The sequence below is a fragment of the Tursiops truncatus genome, chromosome 1, assembly GCF_011762595.2.
Source record: "Tursiops truncatus isolate mTurTru1 chromosome 1, mTurTru1.mat.Y, whole genome shotgun sequence".
Lineage (NCBI taxonomy): Eukaryota > Metazoa > Chordata > Mammalia > Artiodactyla > Delphinidae > Tursiops > Tursiops truncatus.
In genome coordinates this window covers 20,909,159-20,930,452 of record NC_047034.1, presented here as the reverse complement: position 1 = coordinate 20,930,452, position 21,294 = coordinate 20,909,159, and the positions used below count along the sequence as shown (strand labels likewise).

General features: G+C 46.9%; 1 protein-coding gene across 3 annotated transcripts in view; it reads left to right on the top strand.

Moving 5' to 3' along the window:
- SUSD4 (sushi domain containing 4) overlaps window positions 1–21,294 on the top strand; it is a 119,643-nt gene that overhangs the window by 55,404 nt on the left and 42,945 nt on the right. For all 3 annotated transcript variants that reach the window (XM_073800689.1, XM_033851078.2, XM_033851075.2), the window contains exon 3: window positions 10,055–10,267. In XM_073800689.1, coding sequence (XP_073656790.1) covers window positions 10,055–10,267 — 213 coding nt within the window. The remainder of the gene's footprint in view (window positions 1–10,054; window positions 10,268–21,294) is intronic.

Below are 21,294 nucleotides of genomic sequence, written 5' to 3'. Positions count from 1 at the left end.
CACATTAGGAGTTAGCATTGTTCTCAGTTTTGTTGGAGCCGAAACTGAGTGAAAGGACTTAGGAATAATTGAGTAATCAGAGCGAATTAAATCAAGAGGAGAAAAATACCAGTTCTGGCATCCAGTGGGGACTGCCATGACTGCCACATCTGTAGTCTCTATCCATTTTAATCAAGTCGAAATTATGCTATTAAGACTTATTTTTGCTACACTTACTTGCTCAGACGTAGCCGATGTTATATTCATCTCTGGATATTTCTTGAAACATTAAAACATTCTCCCTATTTCTTGGGAAATGTTACCTAACTTGATTCCCATACAAATATTCCAAGTTTCTATTATGTCTGTAACTGTGTATGCAGTATTCAGTGTAGATTCTGGGTAATGGAATCCAAAATACTGAGTTTTCAACCCACCTAGATAAATCCTGAACCCCCCAACACATTGTTGGTTCTTCGAAAAGCTAGGTTTAAGTGATATCCTGTTAGTATAAATTTGCTATCATAAGTAGTAGACGGTACACAGCTAGTAGTACACAGCTAGAAAATGGCAGAGTCAGGATTCAAAGTACACAGTCTCGCTGCAGAACCTGAGCCCTTAAGCACCCACTACGTTATTTGAAGTAAATGTATGTTATCCCGTGGAACGACAAGGTGGAGTATATTTAAAGCAGTGTTTTTCAAACCTTTTTGACTGTGAACCACTGAAAGAAATATATTTTCCATTGCAGACCAGCATGTGTGCACAAGCAGAACTAATAAAACCACACAAAACAGTACTCACGCTTACCGTGGAGGATGCACTCTGACTTCTCCTTTCTCTTTCATTTCTAAAAAGTGCTGGCTGTGACCCTTAAAATTGATTTCATGACCTACTGCAAGGCCACAGCTTGTAGATCAAAAATTCAAGGTCCTAGATGCAGGCTGGCTCTGCAGGAAGTCCCAGTTCATGCCACCTGCTGAGTGAGCGCCCTTAGCTCCTTCCCCCAGCGCCCAGCACTGTTTGTTGAGTGAGTGTATACACAGATTATATTTTCCTTTCCCCAACTCTGTTTTAGTAAGTGCCCTCTCCCCTTCTTTCTTTTTCTTTTTAAAAACAAAAAGCTGAAATTTTGCCAAACATGGAGATGATTTAGACTGGGACAGAGGAGGTCAAGAAACACTGACTAATGATCTTGTTAGGGAGATATGTGTTAATGAATCTTTATAAAGCAAATTACATTTTCACATTGATTTTAATTGTAATTTCCACAGTGTTAAATTGTTAACTTGCTGTTTCTACCGCATTCTGACTCTGGGGCCTCCTCTTATCCCAGCAAGGGTCTTCCGTGGCCCACTCTGGCTTCCCTCCTCCTGGTGGGTTCACTTGGGAGGGGCCTGCCAGCTCCTTGATCTCCATAAGAGTTGAGGCATTCCAGCAGCCTTGGGGCCCGGGTTACTCAGTCCTCCTAGCATTTCCTGGAAGATGTTTGGCAGCCCCTAAACTATCTAGCACTGGCGGGGTGCGGGGGATCCTCTAATTGTTTGAGCCTGACCTTGGCTCAGGACGGACCTCCAGAATATGTAGAACTTCTCTAGGATCTCAGGCTCAGAAGGAACATCCACTGATGTTCAACTCCAGTGTGGCAACACCTTGAAGGGATGTCAGGAGCCTCTGATGGGCTGACAGGCAGAGAATGGACCAGCCCCAAAGTGCAGTTGGCCGCCAGGTGGCCGGAAACTTCTGGCACATCAGGTAGTTCTATGTTATCAGGTCACCTATAGCCGACCTGATACACAGGAGCTCTGTGTTTGAAAATACTGATGTTAGAGAATTGATCTATTTGCTGAATAGATTTTGCCTAATACGATTTCTGTAGTATTGCCTCTATCTTCTTCTTCTTTTTGTTGCTGATGCCTTGTTACAGATACAGCACCAGCTCACACAGTTTCTGGAATAAGGCAGGCTATCAATACATGTGTTCGTTTAAAAAATGAATTAAAGTAGTTCTAAGAGCAAGGGATTCTTGAGACGGTGGGGGAGATCAAGGTGAGGTGTGTGTTGGCAGTAAAGAGACGGTCAGAGGGTCCCCTCATCAACAGATCCTCAGGACCTTCCCAATGCATTTTAGCTTGTAATTCAGCAAGCCCAGATAATTAAACTTTCAGAATCTTTAAGAATAGGTTTTTCTGAAGATTTTTCTCTAATGCGGCAGAAGCATTCCCTTCCTGGTATAAATGCTTTTTGAAGCCCAGTAATATTTTACTAGTTAGGTGGTTTAAAAGAAACTTGGTCTGTGTTGCCGGTGATGAGAAAAAGATAGATTTTAGCCCAAGGCAGCTGGAATTGGAATGTTCACATCTAATGGGGGAAAAACCCTTACGTGGCCAAGAGGGACTTCCTCAAGCTTACTACATCCTTCTCCATTTATTCTTTTGCTGTCGAGGGCAATAGGCTCTCCACTCACCAGGACTAATTCTGTTTCATGAAACTGATATCTGAGGTTAGATCGTGATCTCCTCAAGAGCATTTGTCATCACCAGAAATGCTCTTCAGATCCCTGTTGTGGTCAATAGCTGTCTGGTGGCTGACTGCCTGGATTCTTGAATGTTTTGGGGGACCATAAAGGTTCCCCAGCCTCTTCATTCTGAGACGGTGTGCTGGGAGGTGTCAGCTTTGGGGGGAACCACGAGGATTTACGTCCTATTGAATCATTAACTGTTTCACCGTTGCTATTGGCTCAGTCCTGTTTTAACTGATACAGGGACTCAAAAACATTTACGAATATTCTTGCCCTCACAGAGTTTAGGATTCATGAAGATTCGAGTCATTCACAAACGTGAAATACGACAAGAGAAGGACCTTCTCACTAAGTAAATGCATAAAAAATCAATTTCTGTGTCTCTATTCTGTTTCTTCCCCCAAAGACTCATATAGCAGTTTACAGGGAGACGGAAGCCCGGTCCTAGTTTGAATTGATTTGGCTACATTTGATACACTCTTCCTTTCTAGGATATGACTTTTCAGTTATAATAAGCCAAAAGATTGCTTTTCACACCTCTTTCATTTTTACGATACTTTTCAAAGACTTCCGTTGCTCACAGTAAAACTGTCCGGTAGGTTTCAGCAGACTCAGAAGTATCCGAATCAGAAGTGTCAAGACTTCGTAATGAGATTGAGGCCGGATGCGTTTCTTTGTGTGTGAAGACGGGGATTCTCTCAATCCCACCGAGAGCAAGTTCAAATTACAATCCTACCTGTGACTTGTTCCTGGGCTCACAAACAGTAAGCAGGAAAATCAGTGCCAGTAATGGAGACGCCAGGACTCAAGAGTGTGACACAGGCTGAGAAAGCACCGGAGGGGACCTCAGGCCGGGACTCTACAGCATGCCGTTCAGACCCCAGGCCCCAGGCGCTGCCCCCGCCCCTGCCACTGTGACCCGACTGCCTCAATGGGCTGCTTACCTGAACTCAGGGGTCCAGAGAGAAATATCATCCTCTGGAGTGTGGGGACAGTCAGCATCCGTGTTCCTCTTGTTTGTAAAGTGCACGAGTACCTTTAGGAAGACTGTCTTAGTCTGGGTTCTCCAGAGAAAACAGAGCCCATAGGAGATAGATCCCATGCATGCACTATAAGGACTTGGCTAATGCAGTTATAGAGGCTGGGAAGTCCAAGATCTGCAGTTGGCAACCTGGAGACTCAGGAGAGCCGAGGGTGTAAGTTCCGGTCTGAATCCGCAGGCCTGAGAACCGGGAGAGCCCATGGTGTAAGTTCCAGTCTCAGTCTGAGTCTGATGGCAGGAGAAGATTGATGCGCCAGCTTGAAGACAGTCAGGAGAGAGCAAGAATTCTTTCTACTCTCCCTTTTATCTTCAGACCATCAACTGATTGGGTGAGGCCCACCCACGTAAGGGAGGGCAATCTGCTTTACTCAGTCTACCCACTCAAAGCCAGTCTCATCCAGAAACACCCTCAGAGACACAGCCAGAATAAATGTTTGATGAACTATCTGGGCATCCCCTGGCCTAGTCAAGTGGACATATAAAATGAACCATCACAAAGACAGTCTCTTGTAGATAGGTGTTGCACTCTGAATTGAATTTAGAAGCAACTGCTAGGGGATGCTGCTTCCAGGCACGTATGAAAATGGAATATTCCCTTTTCCTCCCACTCCCCCACAAAGAAACATATTGGAAGTCATGCTGTGAACTTTTTTCTCCATGCTGTGGCTACTTAGCTCCAAAGCATACATAGAATTTGAAGAATGGGGTGAAAGTGATGGGGACCTTAGGAGTATGGTTCCTGGGATAAGATGATTTGAGTGGTTATTTTCCACTCCTCTTCCCTAATCCCTAAAGCAGCCCCCCCCCCCCCAATGGATGTGTGATCTGATGGGGCTGATCGTCAACATTTCAGAAAGGCATTAAGAGAACAGCTCTACAGAAGAATGACCTGGGCTGGGAACTGATCCGCTCAGGGGTGATTTGAAAAGTGGAGTCTGAAGACGTGGCAAGTCCTAGAAAATTACTATCTTGCTCCATGGGATTAGTTGTCCAAAATGAAGCATATTTCCTTCTTATACCATCCCATTTTCTGATTGCTCTCTTTTTACCACTTGTTCTTATTTCCCTCTTCCATGCCGAGGGCTGGATCCCACGGCCCACAGCACCCTGATCATCAGCGCTGTCCCAGGCATGGGAACAGAGCCGGAGGCTAGCAGTGGTGACATGGAAGCAGAGAAAGTGGATGGAAATGCTCTTTTTAAAAGGAAGGAATAAAGAAAGAAAGAGTACCGAGTCAGATTCATTGGGAAATTCTGCTGCTCTCCCGTCATCATTTCCACGACGCTCTCATCATTTATTTATTAGAGCAGGAGTCGTTTTTCTGGTGGATTCGGGGCTGCATCTTCAGCTCTCACTTGAATGATCTGTCCTTCTCTGAGAGAGAACAGCTCTGTGGCCCGGGGCACGGTGGTAGGGTGGTGGGACAAGTCGAGGGGTCAGTGCCTAGGACTTAGCAGTCCGCATGGCTCATTTGTGAGCAGGGGGTGACCAGCCCAAAGTGTGTGTGTGGTGGTGGGGGAGGCACAGATGTCTCAGGCAAATCCTTTGCGTAAACCTACCTTGGGCCCTACAGTGGAGACGGAGGAGGAAGGCTGAGGTGTCTGAGGATGTGGATTGGAGGAAGGGTATAAAAATCTAAGGAATGCAGTCTACTTAGGCTGGGAGATGAGAGGAAGGTGAGAGGGTGTTAGGAGAGAGTGTGTCTGTGCTGGGGGAGAGAAGACACACCTCCCTTGTCTATGGAATACATAAGCTTCTGGGACTATCAGAGTGATAGGTGTGACTGTTTGGTGGGATGGGGTGGGGATCTTTGCCTGATGAGTGCAGCAGAGCATGTGACTCCATCCATCCATCCACCCTCCATCCATCCATCCACCCTCCATCCATCCACCCACCCTCCATCCATCCACCCACCCACCCTCCATCCATTCATCTTCTATTCATCCATCCAGCCATCCAGCCATCCACCCACCTATCCTCATCATCTATCCATCCATCCATCCATTCATCTCCTGTCCACCCATCCATCTATCTACCCACCTATTTTCTATCCACCCACCTATCCTCTATCCATCACCCATCTATCCATCCATCTATCCACCCACCAATCCTTCACTAGCAGCACTTGTGGAATGCTCACACTCACTATAGGAGGAAGTGAAGTATAGGACCCCATCTCCCCCTCCAGGAGTTCACAGCCCAGTGGGAGAGACAGCTAAGCAGACCAGCAATGACAGGGTGAGGGGCTGGCTGAGAGAGGTCAGCCCAGGTGCCTGAAGGGAGGAAGAAGGCTCCCAGGGGGAGGCGCTGTTTAAGCTGAGTCCTGGAGGATGAGCACGTTATGGGGCACATGCTTCCCTCATGGAGGTTCTGGCGTAACTCCCCTTCCTGCCCCAGTGGAGGGCAATCCCTCCTCCAGGGTTTGGTCCCCTCCCTGCCCACATCCAGGTGCAGGGAACTTACCCCTCTTGCCTCCCCTTTGCTCCCCGTCATCTGCAATCTTTGTTTCTCCCTGCTGTGTAGAGACATATTCAAATCTCCTTCATCTTGTAATTTTATTACAACAATCAAACCCCTCCCTTGACCCTAATCCAGGGATAACTCCCAACCTGTGTTCTTTTGTTCACACTAAGCATCTGGAAAGAGAAGCCCATGCTTACTCTCACTGCCCCCCGCTAAACGTCAGCAGGCAGGCGTCCTCCCCCAGGGATAGTTCTTCCTTGTCCCTGAAGCTGCCTGGGCACTGGTCCCATCGCTCCCCGCCCCCAGCCACTGGGTGCTTCTCAGACTTGGCCTAGTGGATCTTAGCTGACACTGCCGCCCGCTCCTTCCTTCCTGAACCCCTTTCCCTTGCTCCCATGACACAGTCAGGTCTTCCTTCTCCGCGGCCCTGTGTTCCCAGTGTCCTTTGTGGGTGCCTTGGCTGTCTCTCCGCTCACGCTGTGCTCGTTCCCGGGACGGTGCACCCGCCCATGCCCGCACCAGCCCAGGGCACCATGGAGCTTCAGACTCGGCCTCCAGCTCATCACTAGACATCTCTGCCTGGGTGTCCCCCCTCCACCAAGAACTCAAACTGCCCGGCCCCCCACCAGACATATCATTGCTGTCTTCACCTTGTCCTTTCAGTCTGAGTGCACGGCCCCGCTGTCTATGCCGTCGTCGACATCAGAACGTGGGCGTTATCCTAGATGCCTCTCTTTTAATTCATTCCCCTAACCCCGTCCTCCATCCAGTTGGTCACAGGTTTTGTGATTCTGTGTCCTTAGTGTCTCATGTGGCCCTATTTCTGTTCCATTGCGCCCGCCTTGGTTCTGACTCCTCGTTTCCCACCCAGTTCTGGCACGAGCCCTGAGGTCCCACAGTTCTCAGATGCCGGTCCTCCCTTGGGCAGGTGCGGGCCTAGCTGCCTAAGAGTCATTGAGAGAACTTTCTAAAACTCAAGACTTCTGGGTCCCAGCCCAGCCAGAGAGAGCCTGGATCCGTGAACGTCCTTTTACAAAGCTGCCCCGCTGCTCCTTCGGTGCAGCTGGTGGCCTGGAGACACTTCCGCTGAGCTTCCTGCCTCCTGCTTGGTCTAGATGAGTCCGTCCCCCTTGCGAGTACAGGAAAGATCATTCAACAAAACGAATCTGATCCCAGTCGTGTCTTTGTTCGAAGCTCTCAGTACATGGCATGCCCCTACCCCATACCTCCTCATTAAGTCCAGACCCTTAGCGAACACATTCAGCCTTCGGGATCTGCTGTCGCCGTCTCCTGCCCTCCCTTCGCCACCCTCCACCCCAGGGCTCCACCTATGGCGGTCACCCTGCCCCCAGCCTGGCAGAACGACCTCTTCCCTGAAATGTGCTCAGCGGCTTCCCACCTCCATGCCTTGTGACCTGCACCCCCCCAGTGCCCTTCCTCCCTCTGGCTGGCGGGTGTCTGCCTAGCTGTGAGCAGTCAGCCCCAGACCTTCCAGAGGGCTGTCCCCTCCTCTTACCCTCGGCTTGCCCTTCTGTGGCCGCCCAGTAACTGACACGGCCTCTGTTTGACTTACGGCGTGTGTGTCAGAGTGACTTTCACTCACAGACTGCCAGAAAGCGTCCAGACCATTCATGTTTCTGTATGTTTATGCTTCTGGGCTTTCTGGGCTGGCATGGAATCACGAATTCCGTTGCTGCTAGTTGCCCCCTCAATACCATAATGGGTATACGTTTAAAGGACCCACCCTGAGATGGCCAGACTCAGAAGGAAATCATTGACCTTCATCACTTAGGAAGCACTTGACAATTTACAGTGCTTTCCTTTGAAACGAAGACATGAAGCCATCCTGCTAGTACTTTATTGCCCACCCCCAGATGGGTATTAATCACCCTCCAAGGGGCTGGAAAACAGCCTCCACTGTCAGGGTGCTCACAGCGGGGCAGAGCTGCGGCTGCGTGTCAGGGGGGCTGAGAGGCTAGATGGTGTCCTTTGTCAAAGCGTCTTCTGTTTGATAAAGTATCAGACCTGCTCCCACTTAAAGATGTAGTAGAGTCAGATGTGGACGCTCTCCACTTCCCTGCTTTCCTCCTTGACTTTTCACTTGGTCCACTGCCGCATGCCCTCGGCAGAGAGAGCACGTTATGACTGCTGGACCCGGTGCTGCCGCGGTGCCTACTGTGCTGTGTCTTGTGGCTTTCAGCACAGCGGTGCTGGCAGAATGTCCAGGGTCTTGAGGTCAGTTGGGGAGGACAGCAAGTGAGCCCTTCATGAGCCCATGGAAGTTGGGGTCAGGGAGTCACCTACCAGCTGAGGACGTTTTGCAAGCCCAGTGTGTTACAGAGGATCAGATGTCTCATGAGTCTGACATCTGGGCATCGCCTGGAAACCACGTAAGTCCTCCAAGAGCCCTGGTGATACTGCCTGTCGGTCTGGGCTGAGATTTTCTAAGACGGCCCAGGCTATTCCTGTCCCTCTGCCACGTCTTGACCTGGCACCAGCAGCTGCGCTGGGGGCGGGGTTGGACGGGCACACCAACCCGCATCTGGAAGGAATCATGCATAGTTATTCTGGGTACCTTCTCAGGAAGGATTTGTTGGTTGATTTTGTCAGAAAATGGAGTAGAAGGCCTTCGTAGTGCGCAGAAGTTTGGGGCTCTCTGTCACCTACATTGCTTTCCTTGGCGGGTACGTTGGAGCACTGTGCACATAGACGACCCATTCCTTATCCTTGGGGTCCCCCAATGAGCTCGTGACATCCATGAGCTCCGTGTGGCTACACAAAAGATCGTTCAAAAATGCAAATCTGGTCCCAGTCATGTCTTTGCCCGAAGCTCTCAGTGCGGGCCGTGACCCCAGCCCTCTCCTCCTCATTGAGGCCAGAGTCGGGCCTTCGTCCCAGCCGTCTGGCTGTCTCCCCCACCCCGACATCCAGTCAGTTGACAAGGGGCACCTGGAACCGGGATGTCTCCCACTCTGGGGCCCTCCCTGCTGCTTCCAGCACTTTCCTGTGCTCTCAGGCCCACCACGTCTGATTGCACCATTGTCTGGGTCTCCTAGCCACACCCTGGGCCCTTTCTCCTCCACTTAGTCCCTCAGGCTGCTGTCCTGTCGGCCTCCTCGTCCCCACTGCCCAGCTCCATGGCCCCACACTGGCCTCCTCGCTCAGCCTGGCTTTCTAGGGTCACCCCAGTATGTCTCCCTCTCCCTTTTCCAACTCTGTTTATTCACTCATCAAACATTTATGGAGCACTTTCTAGGCGGAGCTGTGATAGGTTTCACAAGAGTGAAGAAGTCTCAAAACCTGTCCTCGAGGGGCTCATAACCCAGAATGAGAGGCGATCATTCTCCAAATGATTCAGTACAGGGCGGTGTTCACGTTACAGTGGTGGAACGAATTGGGGGGGGCTGGGGGGACAGGGAGAGTGGGGTTAAGGAAGGCCTCCCGGAGGAGGAGATATGTAGACCAGGCCTGGCTGATGGGGGCGAGGGCAGGGGGCAGGGGAGGGTGGGCATCGCCAACCTGCCTCTTCTGCAAACCCTGTATCGCTCTCAGCCACCTGCTTGCTCTGCAGACACGCCCGCGGTCTCCCAGCCCGGCCATTGCGCAAGCCATTCCCCTGTGTCCCCCTTCACGAAGTTGGTTCTGTCCTTGAAGTCTTACCCGTCCTTCAAAGCCAGGCTCGGATTCCATCTCCCCCTTTCCTGACTACCTCTCCCTCCTCCGCTCCCTTCTGCATTTTGTACTTCAGTCTCGACATTACCATTTTGTATTCCTTTTGTTGTTTACTTTTCCTCATCTGCTACTCCTAGAAACTCTTTGAAGGGCTAACTTGCCGTGGAACTGAAATTACTAATGAGCGCTTTTCTAAGCAAAGAGCAAAGAGCAGTGTGAAATAAACACTAGAGTGTTTATTTTCTTGGCTTTTTTATTGGTGGAGTTGGGTGGCCCATAGCATCGGAAAGAATACAGTGTCTGCCATTTATCATGGGAAACCTTCAGCATCCGAAGAATATATTCAGAGGCACCTTTTCTTCTCTCTGTCCATGTAGGGTTCGATGACCTTCAGGTGTGTGCTGACCCAGGCGTCCCTGAGAATGGCTTCAGGACGCCCAGCGGAGGGGTTTTCTTTGAAAGCTCCGTCACCCGATTTCACTGCCAAGATGGATTCAAGCTGAAGGGCTCTACAAAGAGACTGTGTATGAAACATCTGAACGGAACCCTAGGCTGGATCCCAAGTGATAAACCCGTCTGTGTGCAGGAAGGTAAAGTGCTCTCCTCCACCCCCTACCCCCATCCCATGGAAGCCACTCACGTGGTCAAGCTTGTGGCTGCAGGGGTATGAGCCTGTGTGCCAGACGGGGCGGTACCCTGGGCTGCTTTCTGTTTCAGGGCTGATCTTGCAGGCTGATGGAGGAGCACGCGTGTTCAGCAAGGGCTGGGGCAGGGGATAAATGCATCTCAGCATCAGGAGTAATCGTCTTCCTTTTCTTTCTCAATTACAACCCAATTTATCACCATTTTTGTCAATGCAAGAGAGCAACTCAGATAACATGAGGGCCATTTATTATTGGGCTGCCAACTCAGCATTCATTTCCATGTTACTCAATAAAAAGTGCAGTGAATATATTGGGCCAAAACTGTATATAAGGATACAGAAGATGCATGTTACTCAGAGAATTAAATCAATTACTACTTATCAGTTCTGCGTTAGACATGATTCAATTAAGGAAAGAAAGAACTGTGGCAAACAATGGTAGATTGACAAGGTAGACATTTACTTCTAGCAAGTATCCCTAAATTTATTGGTCGTGACAAGATATTCACTTACTCCTAGCAATTATCCCTAAGTCTATTGGTTGCAACAACTTTATATATGTATATATATATATTTTTTTGCTTGTTTGTTTTCACGCTATAGAGATACTTTTAGAGTTTAAAAGAATGCATTGAGTTTAACTAATTGGAATGCCAGTTGTTGATTATATATCTCTGATGATCAGCAAGGTTGAAGTAGGAATAGGCATGAATTAAGAATTAATTCTAGCCCCAAATTTCCGTGAGGCACAGAACTGATATCTCATCAAGTTCATTAGAAGAGAGTTTCACTTTCTCTTAACACCATTATTGATTTTATTTGGGGTTGGAGCTTTTATAATAATGCTATGTAAACTCTTATTCTGATTTAGTGTGTATCTTCTTTATGAAACTTTTAAAGTAATTTAATTTGGCAGGCATTGATCAAACATCTATTATGCTCCTCCTTTTGGAAATTATCAAGGATGGGTAAGGTGGTGTCTTACCCTTAAAGTACTTGCTACCTTTGCTTTTATTTTCAAGGTATTTTTTAAAAAGCCAAAATTATATAAAGAATTAAGGTTTTTAAAAGTAAATTTAGTTTTCCTCTTACATGCAGTCCATGCAAGCTATGATTTCTGTAAGATTCTATTAATTAAAAGTTTATTTACTATATAAGATAGATAGACAACAAGGACCTGTATAGCACAGGGAACCATATTCAACATCTTATAATAACCTATAATGGAAAAGAATCTGAAAAAGAATATATATAACAATCACTTTGCTGTATACTGGAAACTAACGCAACACTGTAAATCAACTCTACTTCAATTTAAAAAAAAAGGTTATTTAATTTGCATGTAAAGACTTTCCTGCTAAAACCCGTGGCCTAGGATACCCAGTGCTTAAAACCCAGACAAGCTCAAAAACATCAGAGAACAAAGAAAACAACAGGCTTCCTGAATATTGCCCAGAGATGAAGGCCCTCTGTTACTTGGTCATCCTGGAAAAAAAAAAAAAGTTTATCCCTTTTTAGATGAGCTTCTTTCCAACCTTGTACATAACAATGTAATACATAGTAATTCCAAGAAAGGGAGTGAAAAATCACCTTGGACTAGAGGCTTCTATTATATAGGTCTGCGTGCATAATTCTGAACACTTAGCCCCAAATGTGCTGGGAGGGGCTGTGTACCTGGGGATGGCAGTGGAGTGTCAGTTCTTTTATTAGGCAACTTAAAATAAGACCAGGTGCTTCCAAAGAACGTACCGAGATTCCTCATTTCCAGTCACGATGTTGTGCTCTCATCGTCATTTTACAGAGTTTGGAAGAACAGGTATTGCCTTTCTAAGTACGACGGTATAATTAATTATTTTTAATATAAATGGTGATCTTTGTTGGTCTTTGAAAGATCTGTATAAGGAGATCACTTTCGTTGCCCTCACGGTGGAGAAAATCATCACTGTTAGCAGCCTAAGCCTTCTGTATGTGGCTTGCAGGGGCGAGGGGCACACAGAAGTCAACTCCATGGATGTCGTAAAGCAGGGAAGAAGCTAAACTATTTTTCCCTGGAGTTGCGAATGGCCTTTACTCCCTGGTTAGGACTTATGCTGGGCTAATAGTAAGGGCTGCTCAATTCATTTGTTTCTGTTGTTAGGTAATTCTTTTTTTAAAAAATTTATTTATTTATTCATTTATTTAATTTTTGGCTGCATTGGGTCTTCGCTGCTCCACACGGGTTTTCTCTAGTTGCTGAGAGCAGGGACTACTCTTTGTTGCGGTGCACGGGCTTCTCGTTGTGGTGGCTTCTCTTGTTGCAGAGCACGGGCTCTAGGTGCACGGGCTTCAGCAGTTGTGGCACGCAGGCTCAGTAGTTGTGGCATGCGGGCTCTAGAGCGCAGACTCAGTAGTTGTGGTGCACGGGCTTAGTTGCTCCGCGGCATGTGGGATCTTCCCGGACCAGGGCTTGAACCCGTGTCCCCTGCATTAGCAGGTGGATTCTTAACCACTGTGCCACCGGGGAAGCCCTGTTAGGTAATTCTTAGAGGGCTAATGGATTTTTCTGCATGCTGGTGATAGTGATAACAATAAATTATCACATTTTTTAGGTCATTAGAGTTTAAAAGTACATTCAGATTCACTATCTCATTTAACAAGTACAACTGCCCTACAAGACAAGTCTTATTGTCCTCATTTCCTGATTAGGAAACTGAGGCTCAGAGAAGTTACTCGCTTTGTCAAAGTCACACAACTGATGGGTAAGCAGCAGATCTGTAACTCATTCTAAGCCAGCATTTATCCTCTACAAGATTAAGTCTGACTTTCCTCTTGGTGTCACAAAAGCCCTACTGTAATCAGTTACGCAACAACACATTGTTATAACAAATGGCATCATCGACGTTCAGAGTCGAAGGGACTCTAGAAATTAGATAATCCAAGCCCTCGTTCTTATTTAGTTTTTGTTTGATCAGTAGGGAAACTGAGTCTCAGAGAAGTTAAGAGTCTTCCCAGACTTAAATGGTGATTTAGGGACACATCTGTTCTAGCCCAGGTCTTGTCACTGTTGCCTCGACTTCTTCCAGTCTTCCCTTGTCAGCCAGTTCTGCCTGAGATACAGATTTTAAAAAATAAGTTCATATGCATTAAAATGCTTTATAACAGTAAAGTGCTCTACAGAAGCAAGGTGGTATTAAAGCAAATATTTTCTTGTGCATTCACACAGATTCCCTCTCTTTTATTCTCCACTTCACCCTGCCACACATACCAGCCATCTCCCTTCTCTCCTTTTACTCCAATCTAAATGGTTTATTCCAGGCAAGCTCACGTACAGAAGTTTGGACTTACAGAACTGATAATATAGGCAAGGAATTATTTTCCTGGCACCCAAAGCCTCCAGCCTAAGAAACATCTGTGCTTGTCAAAGCTGCTTCTGTAAGACTAGAGAGCCTGCACATCCCTGAGCAGGGGTGAGGATACTTTATGGTCCAGGGAGCAGGGGAGGTGACCAGTATGCTGGAGAGGGTACCATGGAGTTGGCAAAGGACTGAAAATATGGCCTGGGGGCACAGGACTGCTGACATACTAAGTACAGTGACTAAAGGCCAGGGGGACAGCCACCATCGGGGCCTCTTCCTTTCCAAAATCACTCAACTAGTCTACTGGGGGGCACTTTCCCTGCTAATACATCCCTTTCCCACATTTCATAAGAAAAAGTATAGGTAAAGTCAGATTGACTTTGCATAAATTCATTTGAGGGGAGATCTTCAAGGTGGTGGAAGAGTAAGATGTGGAGATCACCTTCCTCCCCCCAGATACATCAGAAATACATCTACATGTGGAACAACTCCTACAGAACACCTACTGAACGCTGCAGAAGACCTCAGACCTCCCAAAAGGCAAGAACCTCCCCTCCTCACATACCTGGGTAGGGCAAAAGAGAAAAGAATAAACAGAGACAAAAGGATAGGGACGGGACCTGCACCACTGGGAGGGAGCTGTGGAGGAAAGGTTTCCACACACTAGAAGCCCCTTCGCGGGCGGAGACTGCAGGTAGCGAAGGGGGGAGCTTCGGGGGAGCTTCGGAGCCACGGAGGAGAGCGCAGCCACAGGGGTGCGGAGGGCAAAGCGGAGAGATTCCCGCACAGAGGATCGGTGCCGACCAGCGCTCACCAGCCCGAGAAGCTTGTCTGCGCATCCGCCGGTGTGGGCGGGGCTGGGAGCTGAGGCTCCGGCTACTAAGGAGGTCAGATCCCAGGGGGAGGACTGGGGTTGGCCGCGTGAACACAGCCTGAAGGGTGCTAGTGCACCACAGCTAGCCGGGAGGGAGTCCAGGAAAAAGTCTGGAGCTGCCTAAGAGGCAAGAGACCATTGTTCTGGGGGGCGCGAGGAGAGGGCATTCAGAACACCACCAAAACGAACTCCAGAGACAGGCACGAACCACGGCTATCAGTGTGGACCCCAGAGACGGGCAGGAGACGCTAAGGCTGCTGCTGCCACCACCAAGAAGCCTGTGTGCGAGCACAGGTCACTATCCACACCTCCCCTCCCTGGAGCCTGTGCAGCCCGCCACTGCCAGGGTCCCGGGATCCAGGGACAACTTCCCCGGGAGAACACACGGCGCGCCTCAGGCTGATGTGACGTCACGCCGGCCTCTGCCGCGGCAGACTCGCCCCGTATCCATATCCCTCCCTCCCCCCCGGCCTGAGTGAACCAGAGCCCCCGAAGCAGTGGCTCCTTTAACCCTGTCCTGTCTGAGCGAAGAACAGACACCCTCAGGCGACCTACACGCAGAGGTGGGGCCAAATCCAAAGCTGAACCCCAGGAGCTGTGCGAACACAGAAGAGAAAGGGAAATCTCTCCCAGCAGCCTCAGAAGCAGTGGATTAAATCTCCGCAATCAACTTGATGTACCCTGTTCTGTGGAATACACAGATTCCACAATAGAATCTGTGACAATAGAATATGTCTATTCATTGAATAGACAACGAATCATCCCAAAATAGAGGTGATGGACTTTTGGAACAACGATATATATATTTTTTTTTTTTTTCCTTTTTCTCTTTGTGAGTGTGTAAGTGTATGCTTCTTGGTATGATTTTGTCTGTATAACTTTGCTTTTACCATTTGTCCTAGGGTTCTGTCTGTTCGTTGTTTTCTTTTTTCGTTTTTTTTAGTATAGTTCGTAGTGCTTGTTATCCTTGGTGAATTTATTTTTTGGTTTGGTTGCACTCTTCCCTCTTTCTTTCTTTCTTTTTTTCTTTTTCTATTACTTTTTAACTTTTAATAATTATTTTTAAATTTAATTTAATTTAATTTTTCTTCCTTTCTTTCTTCCTTCCTTCCTTCCTTTCACTCTCTCTCTTTCTCTTTTCCCTTTTCTCTGAGCCATGTGGCTGACAGAGTCTTGGGGCTCGGACCAAGTGTCAGACCTGTGCCTCTGAGGTGGGGGAACTGAGTTCAGGACATTGGTCCACAAGAGAACTCCCAGCTCCACATAATATCAAATGGCAAAAGCTCTCCCAGAGATCTCCATCTCAATGCTAAGACCCAGCTCCATTCAATGACCAGCAAGCTACAGTGCTGGACACCCCCTGCCAAACAACTAGCAAGACAGGAACACAGCCCCACCCATTAGCAGAGAGGCTGCCTAAAATCATAATAAGTCCACAGACACCCCAAAACACACCAGTGGATGTGGACCTTCCCACCAGAAAGACAAGATCCAGCCTCATCCAACAGAACACAGGCACTAGTCCCCCCCACCAGGAAGCCTACACAACCCACTCAACCAACCTTAGCCACTGAGGCCAGACACCAAAAACAACAGGAACTACGAACCTGCAGCCTGTGAAAAGGAGACCCCAAACACAGTAAGTTAAGCAAAATGAGAAGACAGAGAAACACACAGCAGATGAAGGAGCAAGGCAAAACCCCACCAGACCTAACAAATGAAGAGGAAATAGGCAGTCTACCTGAAAAGGAATTCAGAGTAATGATAGTAAAGATGATCCAAAATCTTGGAAATAGAATAGAGAAAATACAAGAAACGTTTAACAAGGAACTAGAAGAACTAAAGAGCCAACAAACAATGATGAACAACACAATAAATGAAGTTAAAAGTTCTCTGGAAGGAATCAGTAGCAGAATAACTGAGGCAGAAGAATGGATAAGTGACCTGGAAGATAAAATAGTGGAAATAATTACTGCAGAGCAGAATAAAGAAAAAAGAATGAAAAGAACTGGGGACAGTCTCAGAGACCTCTGGGACAACATTAAACACAACAACATTCGAATTATAGGGGTCCCAGAAGAAGAAATACAGAAAGGGTCTGAGAAAATATTTGAAGAGATTATAGTTGAAAGCTTCCCTAATATGGGAAAGTAAATAGTTAATCAAGCCCAGGAAGCGCAGAGAGTCCCATACAGGAAAAATCCAAGGGGAAACACACCAAGACACATGTTAATCAAACTATCAAAAAATAAATACAAAGAAAAAATATTAAAAGCTGCAAGTGAAAAACAACAAATAACATACAAGGGAATCCCCATAAGGTTAACAGCTGATCTTTCAGCAGAAACTCTGCAAGCCAGAAGGGAGTGGCAGGATATCTTTAGAGTGATGAAAGGGAAAAACCTACAACCAAGATTACTCTACGCAACAAGGATCTCATTCAGATTTGACAGAGAAGTTAAAACCTTTACAGAAGCAAAAGCTAAGAGAATTCAGTACCACCAAACCAGCTTTACAACAAATGCTAAAGGAACTTCTCCAGGCAGGAAACACAGAGAAGGAAAAGACCTACAGTAACAAACCCAAAACAATTAAGAAAATGTATAGGAACATACGTATGGATAATTGCCTTAAATGTAAATGGAATGCTCCAACCAAAAGACTTAAACTTGGCTGAATGGTTACAAAACAAGACCCATATATTTGCTGTCTACAAGAGACCCACTTTAGACCCAGGGACACATACAGACAGAAAGTGAGGGGATGGAAAAAGATATTCCATGCAAATGGAAACCAAAAGAAAGCTGGAGTAGCAATTCTCATATCAGACAAAATAGACTTTAAAATAAAGACTATTACAAGAGACAAAGAAGCACACTACATAATGGTTAAGGGATCAATCCAAGAAGAAGATATAACAATTGTAAATATTTATGCACCCAACATAGGAGCTCCTCAATACATAAGGCAAATGCTAACGGCCATAAAAGGAGAAATCTGCACTAACACAATCATAGTAGGGGAATTAACACCCCATTTTCACCAATGGACAGATCATCAAAAATGAAAATAAATAAGGAAACACAAGCTTTAAATGATACATTAAACAAGATGGACCTAATTGATATTTACAGGACATTCCATCCCAAAACAAGAGAATACACTTTCTTCTCAAGTGCTCATGGAACATTCTCCAGGATAGATCATACCTTGGGTCACAAATCAAGCCTTGATAAATTTAAGAAAATTGAAATCGTATCAAGTATCTTTTCCAACCACAACGCTATGAGACTAGATATCAGTTACAGGGAAAAATCTGTAAAAAATACAAACACATGGAGGCTAAACAATACACTACTTAATAACCAAGAGATCACTGAAGAAATCAAAAAATACCTAGAGACCAATGACAACGAAAACATGATGATCCAAAACCTATGGGATGCAGCAAAAGCAGTTCTAAGAGGGAAGTTTATAGCAATCCAAGCCTACCTTAAGAAACAAGAAACATCTCAAATAAACAACCTAACCTTACACCTAAAGCAATTAGAGAAAGAAGAACAAAAAAACCCCAAAGTTAGCAGAAGGAAAGAAATCATAAAGATCATATCAGAAATAAATGAAAAAGAAATGAAGGCAACAATAGCAAAGATCAATAAAAGTAAAAGTTGGTTCTTTGAAAAGATAAACAAAATTGATAAACCATTAGCCAGACTCATCCACAAGAAAAGGGAGAAGACTCAAATCAATAGAATTAGAAATGAAAAAGGAGAAGTAAAAACTGACACTGCAGAAATACAAAGGATCATGAGAGATTACTACAAGCAACCATATGCCAATAAAATGGACAACCTGGAAGAAGTGGTCAAATTCTCAGAGAAGCACAACCTTCTGAGACTGAACCAGGAAGAACTAGAAAATAGAAACAGACCAATCACAAGCACTGAAATTGAGACTGTGATGAAAAATCTTCCAACAAACAAAAGCCCAGGACCAGATGGCTTCGTAGGCTAATTCTATCAAACATTTAGAGAAGAACTAACAGCTATCTTTCTCAAACTCTTCCAAAATGTAGCAGAGGGAATAACATTCTCAAACTCATTCTATGTGGCCACCCTGATGCCAAAACCGACAAAGATGTCACAAAGAAAGAAAACAGGGCCGCCCCTGTAAGGATAGCCCCCCTTGAGATGGCTTTCCTCGCCTTGAGGAGGACCAATGTAGCCCCTGGCAGGATGGTCTGGTTGGACCTGCAGTTCCAGGGGCCGAGTTGAGACCCATGAGCTTTGCCTGGCAACCCACAGAGCAACCTCATCCAGCCTCTTGGTGCTTCTCAGCAGGAAGGTCCCTCCGCCTAGGAGGGCGATGTGGGTACCAATGACACGCTAGCCACGGTGCACGTGACGACCGACTCCCCACACTAGATGTTACCATGTATATTACCTGCCAGTCTAAGCAGGCGGTTCTCATGCATGAGGTGGGCAAGGGAGGCCCCAGCGCACTGACAGCTGTTTCCTGTGGTGCTTCCTGGCCTGTCTTCTTTCATCACTTGGCTGTAGGCCTGGTGGAGCCCATCTGCCTGATGCCCGCTTTAGACAGGCGGTCTGGTTAAGACTTTTGCATCCCTCAGGTAGACCTTTGCCGGCAGATACTTACAATGAGCTCCTCCAGGAGTTGCTAATTTTTTTTTCTGGCCTCCCCTTTACTCCTTTTCCTGATATTTGAGTTCCAAGTGCAGTTGGCACCAGCCATTTTTCGTCACTCACACACAAGGAACGCACGTGGGCATTCTTTCCTTCCGTCCTTCTGATTAGCTTGGTACACATTTTATCATTGCTTTGCCCACAATTAGCGATGTTGTCAGAGCAATCGGGAATGAGTTTTCCATAGGACGTTGTGAATTGAGTTGCCTGTCCCGGGTCCTGCACTCTGGGGATGTTGACAAAGATGGATTCAGAGAGGCAGCAGTTGAAGGTGAAAGATCCCTAGAGAGCAATCCAGAACCTGCCCCGCCCCCATCATTATCGGCAAAGTCTACCTTGGGGTTGGGCACCCGGCCCGTCCAACACCCCCGTATACCTGTTCCTGGTCTTCACATTGCCTCTGTTTTCCCTTCTCAGCAAGACTGCCGTGTTTTAGGAGGCGTCTGTTATTTAATTAATTTATTTGTTTATTCATTTATTTAATGGCCGCACTGCACCGCATGGGGGATCTTAGTTCTCTGACTAGGGATCGAACCTATGTTCCCTGAAGTGGAAGCGTGGAGTCCTAACCACTGGACCGCCAGGGAATTCTCTAGGAGGCATCTGTTATATGTATTGGGTACCTATGCTTTATACGCATTATCTTCTTTACTATGGCAACCCTGTGGAGTAGGTTCACATGTCACCTTACAGACAGGAAACGTGGAGGCTCGGAGAGGCTGCATTTTCCACGGTCTCATAGGTAGCCCTGCATCCCAGTGGCAGAGCTAGTACCCAGATCCAGGTCTGTGCTTTCCAGTGTGTTCACCTCACCTGTCCAAAGCTGATTTTTCCCAGGGGAAGGGAGGGGGAGCAGGTGACACATAATCACAGTGGGCCCACACCCACACCTCATGGGGGTGGCATCTTGCTTAAACCGGTAAGAACCTATTCATGCGGGGCACCGGTTTCCCAAAGTGTGTGCCAAGGACTCCCTGCATATTCACACCTCCTGCATTAGCATGTTAGGAGTGAGGCCAGGGATCCTGCATATTTTTTTAAAAACTCTCAACAGATTCTTTTGCAAAAAAGTTTGAGGCTTACTCATGTGGGGATGTGGTCTGATATTGTTTGACAATGGGCAAGGGAACATGATTTTCTGTAGTGTAAAAGAGAGGTTCTGGGAGATCATTAATTCTTAGAATCAGAGAATGTCACTGCTGTCTTTTTTTTTTTTTTTTTCCAGTACGCCGGCCTGTCATTGTTGTGGCCTCTCCTGTTGCGGAGTACAGGCTCCGGACGCGCAGGCTCAGCGGCCATGGCTCACGGGCCCAGCCGCTCTGTGGCATGTGGGATCTTCCCGGACCGGGGCACGAACCCGTGTCCCCTGCATCGGCAGGCGGACTCTCAACCACTGCACCACCAGGGAAGCCCACTGCTGTCTTATAAACAAAGAAACTAAAGCCAAGAATGCCCTGGAGGTCCCGTGGTTATGCCGTGGGCCCCAGTTCAATCCCCGGTCGGGGAGCTAAGACCCCACATGACTTGTGGCCAAAACCAAAACATAAAAACAGAAGCAATATTGTAACAAATTCAATAAAGACTTTATAAAAATGGTCCACATTAAAAAAAATAAGAAGAAGAAAAGAAACTAAAGCCTGTAGAGTTTAAGTAACTTACACACATTACATGGCAAATAAACCAGGATTAGGACCCACACCCTGACTCCTAGTTCAGTGCTCTTTCTACCATCCTGCTGGTGTGCAACTCAGGCTGTGTGTCAGAAATCACCCAGGGAACTTTTAGAAATAACAGTGCTGGGAACTTTTAGAAATAACAGTGCCTGGAACTTTCTCCGAGAGATTCTATTTTGGTTGATCTGGGCGATGGGACCTCAGACTTCAGCCACAAGCAGACAATGAGGACACTTGAGACAAAAAAGTGCAGGTGGCAGCAGTAACTGGAATTACCCTGGGAACTTTTAGAAACTGAGCACAGGAGAGCTGTCCCTGTCCCTGTCCCAATCTGCTATGTCTCCATGCTGAACCCCTCTCTGCCCCAGTTCCTTGAAGAGTGCAACAAG